An 8,812-nucleotide genomic window follows, 5' to 3' on the forward strand; every position below is an offset into this window, starting at 1 on the left:
CATCTTTGGAATAAAACTCAGTTCAAGAGAATTTCTCGAGCCAATCTTGGCATTTGACATGGTAGAGCAACTTTTAGGACGGAATCAAATTTTCGATATCAACAATTTCCATGGTTGATCTCAATCTCAACAATTTGAGTTTCACATTTTATCAGGGTGAGGGGGGGCATTAAGAAAGAAATATTTTACTAACTGGGTAGATTCCTATCAAGTTTTTTTAGGTAGATTCGGTATGTCCCTTCTGAATCCATGTTTAACAGTTCGATTTTGAATTATAATGAACTGAAAAGTATTTAAAAAACAAAAAAATAGTGCAAACATAGCGATTGTTTCACATAATAACTAATATCCTACCTACATTCATGTACACAATGATAGAAAACATTTAAAAAAACCAATGAAATATTAAAACCAAGATAAAAACTCATCTCCATCAATTGAAATGCTTAACGTATACAAGATAGATATCAAATATTAATTTTTGGATAAAAATGTCCCCCAATAATGGATGAAGAATCGATTTTTTTGATGAATTTTGGAAAAAATTAATTCGGTGGGGTTAAGTTTGCTTTGAATTGGTAGTGAATACGTTTATGTTCGATGGGGTAAAAGGTGGGTGTAGAGAGTAATTTAGTAAAAGGGTATTGGTGTCATTTTGTGATTTATTAGAATTATGGCTTGAGTAAGTGAGACGAGAAAAAAAATTGGGTGCAAGTAGCCTGCCCCATGCATAGATAACTTTTTCTTACTTAATGCCCCCCTCATTCCCCTCCCCCCTTTCAATTGGTGAGATCAATGATTCAAATTGTGAAGATCAACCTTTTATTTTATAATTGTTGATCTCGGCATTTGAACACAAATTGTCGAGGTTAGTTTGATCAATAAAACAGAGGCATAAGTCCTTCAAACAAATTTGTGATCAGCTGTAACCAAAGAAACAAGTCCATACAAATTAAATGGAGGAACAAAATTCGTTAAGCCAACCCCAAATCTTTGGAATAAGGTTTCCATGTCGTCGAAGAACAGAATTCTAAGGTCATAAAATGGTACACCAACCCCATATTATTATTATTACATATTAAATATTAATGTAATTTGAACATTGAAGGTAAAATCAATAGGCAGGAAACCAAATGCCCTAACCTGCCAATAAACTAGTTCAATAAAATAGGGGAATCTAATGGCAAAGTAATGAAGAGGTCCAAGAGAACACATAAACACAAGATCGACAACTAGGGCGGCTATGCTCCTATGTTCATTTCGACAGAATGGTGGTCTCGGCAATCATCGAAGTGACAATGTAAGGATCCATATTCGAAGCGGGCCTCCTATCCTCAAAATAACCTTTCCCAGCTTTCTCGGTGTCTCGGCCAACCCGAATGGATGCACCACGGTTCGCAACTCCCTATTTATCACATAGAAGTGAAAATAAAATCAATAATAGCCCCCCCTTGTGAATAAGAAGATTCATAGAATAAGATGGAAAGTTTCGTTTCGTTTATACCCATAAGAAGGTGTTGATGTCAGCTGTTTCATGGCGTCCTGTGAGACGTCGTTCGTTGCCTTCTCCATACGCGGCAATATGTTCCTTGTGCTTTAGACTTAGCTTTTCGATCGCTTTCTTGATGATTTCATATCCTCCATCTTGTCTCATGGACTTGGTGCTGATCCCAAACATAAAATTTTATATTAAAAATTAAAATAATTTCGACTCTAAACAAACTAAAATTGAGATACTAAAAATGTATAAGAACTCACTTCCAAGAACCATAGTAACTACGTTCGGATTCAATTAAGGGTCAGTTTGATTTAATTCAAGAAAGATTGAGAAAATAATTCTATAACCGAAGACATAATTCTATACAAATTAATGAGGGATTCGGTTGGTTTATTGGTAACTCGTTCAACGAATTATAGAAAAATATTACCTGTAATTGGTGTGAGCACCAGCTCCATTCCAATCACCCTAATGACATCAAGCATTCCATCAACAAAATTAGAATCCAAGAACTTTCAATCTAACAAAAAATCAATTAATTTTTTTTTTCTTCGAGAAAAGCCGGAAACTAAATAGCTTGTTAATGGAGAGGGAACTTGAGAACCAAATCTGACCTGAATAGGCTTGGGATCAAAGGAGACAACAACACCAGCAATTTCTGCAATTCTCTGTTCAAATTCAAAAACAAAATGACATTTACTAATGCCGCCCCCCCCCCCCCCCAAAAAAAAAAAAAAAAAAAAAATCAATTAGTTATTAAAATCACCTCGAGAATGTAGCGAGCTACCCATAATTCGTCACCAGCAGAGATGCCGACAGAAGGTCCAACTTGAAATTCCCACTGTTTAACAAAAATCAAAATCCATATATCGATTTTAGAATAAATACAAATAAAGTATAAAAGATGATATTAAAAAGAAATAAATGTACCTGTCCTGGCATCACTTCGCCGTTGATGCCGCTTATGTTGATACCTGCATATAGACAGGCTTTGTAGTGGGCATCAACAATGTCACGGCCGAAGGCTTTGTCAGCACCGGCACCACAGTAGTACGGTCCCTATTATGCAGAAAAAAGTGAAAATTTCATTAGAGATACTATTACCCGTCACCTTCACTATCTTAATCCATGTTCTTTTGGTTCTTCCTCTCACTCTTTAAAACCATGGTTTTAAAACTTGTTTTAATGTCTTGTCTTGAACGAGATATCCGATTTTTTTTTTTTTTTTAAACCTTAGAATTAGAACAAAACATGTCTTTGAGACGACATGTTAATTCGTCTCGTTAGTGGACGATACCGAGACAACTCAGACGAGATTTAAAACCTTCAACTTACATATTTTTTGTAACTGGGGCCATAATTAAATACCTTATTGAAGAACACAGAGAGTCTAAAGCAAGTAGTATTTCATATTCATATGAGTTGAATTAGGTTGTATAAGATAGATCAGCCAACCCAAGACACCCAGTCCCAATGGAAGAAAAAAAATCAAGAGAACTGCTATTGATCAGTCTATACTTGAAGCTTAAACAGGTTTGAATTTAATTACCTGTGGGCCAGGATAACCTCCGACGGGCCACCCAATGGGCCATTTAACATCTTTTTGCAAAAGAGTATACTCTTGCTCTATACCATACCTGCTCATTCAAATTAAATTACGATAACGTAACGAAAAAAATTCAAAAACAGAAATATAGAAGAAAAAAAAAATTAATATATATATATTTTTTTTGAAAATTAAGATTATCTTAGAAACTAAAAGATATACCAAGGCTCTTCTTTAACAACGTCGGGATGGCTGAAGACCTTTGCAGCACTATGTCTCTTGTTCGTTGGAATGGGCTCTCCCGCAGGAGTATACGCATCACACATGACCTAAATGAATTGTAGTTATAGAAATTAAATTATGATAATAAAACACTAATACACATTGTCTTCAAAGCCGTAACCCAAATAATTTGGGTCCAATTATGTATAAAGCCATGTCTTTGGTTAATTCTAATGTGATCATATCCATTCAAACTAGAGTCGTGATTTTCTAACGCCCCCTCTGACATATGCTTCCTGACGTCGTATGGGCTAGAACCATAGATTATTTTCCTCGGGATGTAAATTTGTGTATCTCAAGGAAATCTACGGTTGGGGCATATGCCACGTCAGGGGGGGCTCCGAAAATCATTATTCTTCAAACTAATACACAAGAACTAACAACAAATTGAAATTATAGTAATAGATAACTTACAAGGATGTTTTTGCCTCTTCGAAAAGGGTCCTTGAAAATAGCTTGAGGACTGTTTAAACAAATTAAACAAAGTTAGAAAACCAAATACCAAGTTAAGGATCAAAATTTCAAAGCCATTAAATTATTGAGAAATTTAAATAAGGGAGGAATACTTACTATAAAATTACTTCACTATCCTCTCCTGGAGCTTGACCTGTGCTTGAACCATCATAATTCCACTTTGGAAGTTTGTGAGGATCGGTAACTGGTCCCGGGAGTGTCTAATTTAGGAAATTTTAATCCAACAACCAAAATCAGTCAAAAAAATCACACCCCTATATATATATAGGGGGCGTTCGACTGACCAAATGCTGCCAAAACTTTTGTCCTATGTCGCTTAAAAACTTCGGATTGGGCTGATTTTTTGTGAGGATGATCTCTATGGTGAGGAGATCATCTTTACAAAAAATCTGAAATTTCTAAGTCCATCAAAAGTGATTTACAATTTTTTGATAAAAAATCGACAATTCACGATTCTTAACCACTTTTGGCAATGTTCGGTCATCCTAAGTTAGTCGTGTATATATATATATATGGGTCACGTTCCGTATACCCCTATTACGACTCACATTGCGACACACCGTTTTGTCTTATATGGGAAAAAATGTTTGGAATGGGCTGATTTTTTGTGAGGATGATCTCTATGGTGAGGAGATCATCCTTGCCAAAAATCAGCTCATTATGAAACTTCTAGACCGTCCAATTTTTGTTGAAAAATTATAGACCGTCCAATTTTTGTAAATCAATTTTGATGGGGTCAGAAGTTTTGGAATGGGATGATTTTTTGCCAGGATGATCCCCTCATCACAGAGATCATCCTCACAAAAAATCAGCCTATTCCAAACATTTTTGCCCATATAAGACAAAACGGTGTGTCGCAATGTGAGTCGTAATAGGGGTCGTAATAACGCTGTCCTATATATATATGAAAGAAATGGTGTAAAAAGGGATTACCCTTGCTTTACTTCGGAGGTCCATCCCAGATCCACCGATCCTGTAAAATAAATTAAAATTTCAACAATAAGCCACACCCACTAAAGAAAATTGGATAGGGTGAATTACCATTTCATGAGCTGAAAATGAGTTATTTACAATTCCGGCTAAGTGTTCATTTTAATTACCGAAACGTTAAAAAAAATTCAGAACGCTGATAAATTCGACGGTTTTAAAGTGTCTATTTCACACATTTAAAGTGACTATTTCCAATTAGTCTCTTTAAACCTGTGAAATTGCCACTTTAAAAACCTTCGAATTCGTTATCGTTCACGTTTTAGTAATTAAAAGGAACAGTGAGCTGGAATCATAAATCCGTCAAAAGTTGATCTCTTTTTCGTAAATATCCCAATTGGATATCTAAATAAACAAAAAAAGGAAAAATCAATTGAAATCCCATCCTCCCCCCCACCCCAAAAAAAAAAATTACTCAAAATAAGAATACAAATTGACAAAAAATCAGAATAGAGATCTACATATAAACTTATAGAATCATGAAAGAATCAATCAGTTTTAAAAAAAATTAAGTAAACACTAAGCCATACCCACTAAAGAATCAATATCTAAATATATATTATAAAAAAATATAAATCAATTGGCCCCACCCCTCTTAAAAAAAAACTGAAAAATAGAAAACCCATTGAAGAAAATCAAAATACATATTAAGAAATCAGATCTACACGAATAGAATTATGAAAAAATTAATTAACCTATTAAAAAAAAAATAAGCCATACTCACTAAACAAATATGTATTTAAACCAATATATATATATATATATATATATCGATTGAAATCCTCCCAAAATATTGAAAAATAGAATACTCATTGATCAAAAACAAAATACATATTAAGAAATCAGAGTTCTACACTTAGAATCGTGAAAAATAATAAATCAAAAATTTAAAATTAATAAGCCATACCCACTAAAGAAAATCTAATATCAAAACAAACAAAAATAAAATAAATCAATTGAAATGCACCCAAAATATTGAAAAATAGAATACCATTGACCAAAAACAAAATACAGATTAAGATTTAAGAAATCATAAATCTACACATAAAATCTTCAAAGAATCAATCAACTTATCAACCTCCCTTCCCATCACACACACACTGTCACACAAGAATAGAAAAAAAATCTACAAAAATAGTAAAAAACAACATACACACACACATAAATGACATACCCACCAACCATAGTTCTACCCAAAAAAAGTAAAATAATACTAAACCCCACAAATCTCAAACACCCAAACATGATTTTCAATAATAAAGATTGAATCACAAATCTCATATTAACAAACATAAACAAAGAACAAAAAAAAAGCTCACCATATGTACTCTGCGATCACCTTTTCAGTAGTCTCAGAGAGATTCAAGTTTATAAGATCCGTAAGCAACGACATATTGGGAAGAAAAAGAAATTTAAAAATTCAAAAAAAAAAATTTCTATCAACTCGATCTGTATCTGTGTGTTATAGTCGCGAAGACGTGAAGATGGAAGAACAATTCTTATAGAGAATGAACTTCGAAGGTTATTGAGGTGTGAGAGAGAGAGAGGGAGAGACTTTTCGAGACCGAGTCAAATAAACTTGAATAATTATAACCTGACTCAAAAAAAAGATACTCAAATATACTCAGCTGACGTGGAATGTGTATAGGATTAAAGATTTTGATAAAATATCTCAAGGAATATTTTCTGTTTAGTCAGGTTATCATAACTCAGCTACCGGTTACCCTTGTACCTAATAAAAGAGGGGATAAGTTTTGACGATGCAGCATTGATTTCACCGACAGGTGTCGAAAGTATCGAAAAGTGCGGGTCGTACTTGGGGAATCGAGAATTTTCAGATTAACTATTAAAAGTCTTAGGTTGAATTGACTTACGTGGCAAAGTATCCAACGTACAAGCAGCCCTTCAGATTCATTGAAGATTCTGTCCAGATTGTCATATATTGCGAATCACCGAACATTTTTTCCCTTTTCCCACACCAATTTTTGCTAACAGCACCGAACATGTGTGTTGAATTGGGGTGGGTGCTGTTAGCAAAAGTTAGAGTGGCAATAGAATCTCTCTATATTAATTAATAAGTTTTTTCTTTTCTTTTTTCAATGAAAATTTGGAAGACTAATGTTACCTGGTTTACAGGGTAGGTTCGTTTGTGCATATATATATATATATATATATATATAATTCAAGTATATAAATTATCAGAGAAATTATAATATTAAAAAATTATAAATTAAATAAAAATAAAATATTTTAAATTTTAAATATAAACAATAAAAAATTATAATAAATTTATTTGGTTCACCAGACCAATTAAAAATTATTTGGTTGGCCAAACCAAACCATTGGGTTCACCGAATTTAATATTTTGTTTGGTCGAACCCAATTAAAATTTCAGTGAAATCCAATACAAACTATATTGCGAATTGATTTGCTTCGTACCAATTCGCGGTTTGAACTAGTAACAATGAATTGGATGACATAGACTAAAATTGCTCCTTTTTTACATTTAATCTTGGCATTATCAACGTCATTTTTGGGAGATAAATAACATTTCAATCTCACGAGTCACGACCCTTGAAACCACATTAGTTAGTTTTCAATTTTTTAAATTATAAAATATTTTATTTATTTATTATATTTTTACTATTATAATGAGAAAAGACAGAGTAGAAGTGGTTCGACATCAAAACTAGGATTTCAATAATACTCCATTTAATCATTGACATTTTCGTCAAAAACCTAGAAAATTACAATGTCTCTGGAATCATGTTGAATAAACTCTTCATATACATTTGTGTGTGCGCATGCCACCTTCTAGTTATTCATAAAATCACCTAAATTAATATTTTAAATAACAAAAAATCCTTATTTATGATGCAAATTAGATTGTCTGTGACTAGGGGTGTCAATGGGTAGTCGCTTACTTGGAATCGAAATTGAAAACTTCGATTCCCTTATTGTCAGAATCGATTACAGTCGAGTCTAATATGAAACCAAATCGATAGGGACCGGAACCACTAGTTTATATCCAATAGGTACTTAGAACCTTTTTATTTTGTCAATTATTTTTACATTATATACAATTTAAAGTTTTTCCTATATTTTAAATTAACTTAAATTATATGAAGTTCTTTGATTTTTCATATAAACTAAATATTGGAGTTTAAAATGGGTTATTTCTTCTTAAAGTTTATTACTTATATGGAAGATGATGAAAAAAAATCATTAAATCATTTTTTTTTAGTGAAAAAAATTATAATTATGTCGGTACTCTATAGATAATATGTTAATTTTTAGAAGAAAAATATTTTTATAATGGTTTTGAATATATTTTTTTCCATTTGATTTTTTAGAACCGAAACAGATGGATACCCAAGATTCTTGTTGGTTTTTGTTCCACTTATTTTAGAATTGAAACCGACAAGAATTGAAATCGAAAACATATAGTAGTTATGATTCTAATTTTTTTAGGAGTCCAACTGGAACTAGCCCATTGACACCCCATATCTATGACAAACTTTTAAACATAATTATATATAAATCCTATTTTTTTAATACACATAAGCTTGCACATGCCTCCTGTTAAAGTAATAATTAAGTTATAATATTTTATAACTTAAACCTGAACATTCTGATGTGGTGGTGCACACATAATCATAGACGACTTTCATCTAGATACAAGTGAAAATATCTATGATTATATGTGCACCATCACATTAGAATGTTAAAATCAATGTACATCTCAATGTTATTCGAGCTCGACTCATGTATATTTTATAAGTTTTAAGAGTCTTTTTCTTGGAGAGTTGCTATTAACATCCCAACTTTTACTTATTACACTCCAATTTCATAAATTATTTGTCCTACCTCAATTAAAGCATATTAAAATACACTCTACATATATCACAAAAGGTTTGGCTCAAATTATAAATCTCAAAATTACATAACATAATAACACCCGTTCAAACTATTTTGGTAGTGTTTACAATTATGATTAGCCTAATATAAAATCCGAAACCTAAAAT

The 8,812-nt window shown here is 32.3% G+C and overlaps 1 protein-coding gene across 1 annotated transcript; it reads right to left on the reverse strand.

Annotated features, from left to right (window-relative positions):
- Nucleotides 1-1,038: 1,038 nt before the first annotated feature.
- On the reverse strand, nt 1,039-6,305 carry LOC147393964 (glutamine synthetase nodule isozyme). Its single transcript, XM_086454249.1, has 12 exons — nt 6,107-6,305; nt 4,734-4,773; nt 3,897-4,000; nt 3,741-3,789; nt 3,267-3,373; nt 3,048-3,135; nt 2,429-2,557; nt 2,265-2,339; nt 2,113-2,166; nt 1,929-1,966; nt 1,505-1,664; nt 1,039-1,405 (listed from the first exon to the last, which is right to left on the reverse strand). The coding sequence occupies exons 1-12, from the start codon at nt 6,178-6,180 to the stop codon at nt 1,256-1,258; spliced, it is 1,068 nt and encodes a 355-aa protein (XP_086310375.1). The 5' UTR covers nt 6,181-6,305; the 3' UTR covers nt 1,039-1,255.
- Between the last annotated feature and the right edge of the window lie 2,507 nt (nt 6,306-8,812).

This window comes from Akebia trifoliata, chromosome 9 (assembly GCF_017979445.1).
Source record: "Akebia trifoliata isolate Shusen 1 chromosome 9, ASM1797944v1, whole genome shotgun sequence".
Classification (NCBI taxonomy): Eukaryota; Viridiplantae; Streptophyta; class Magnoliopsida; order Ranunculales; family Lardizabalaceae; genus Akebia; species Akebia trifoliata.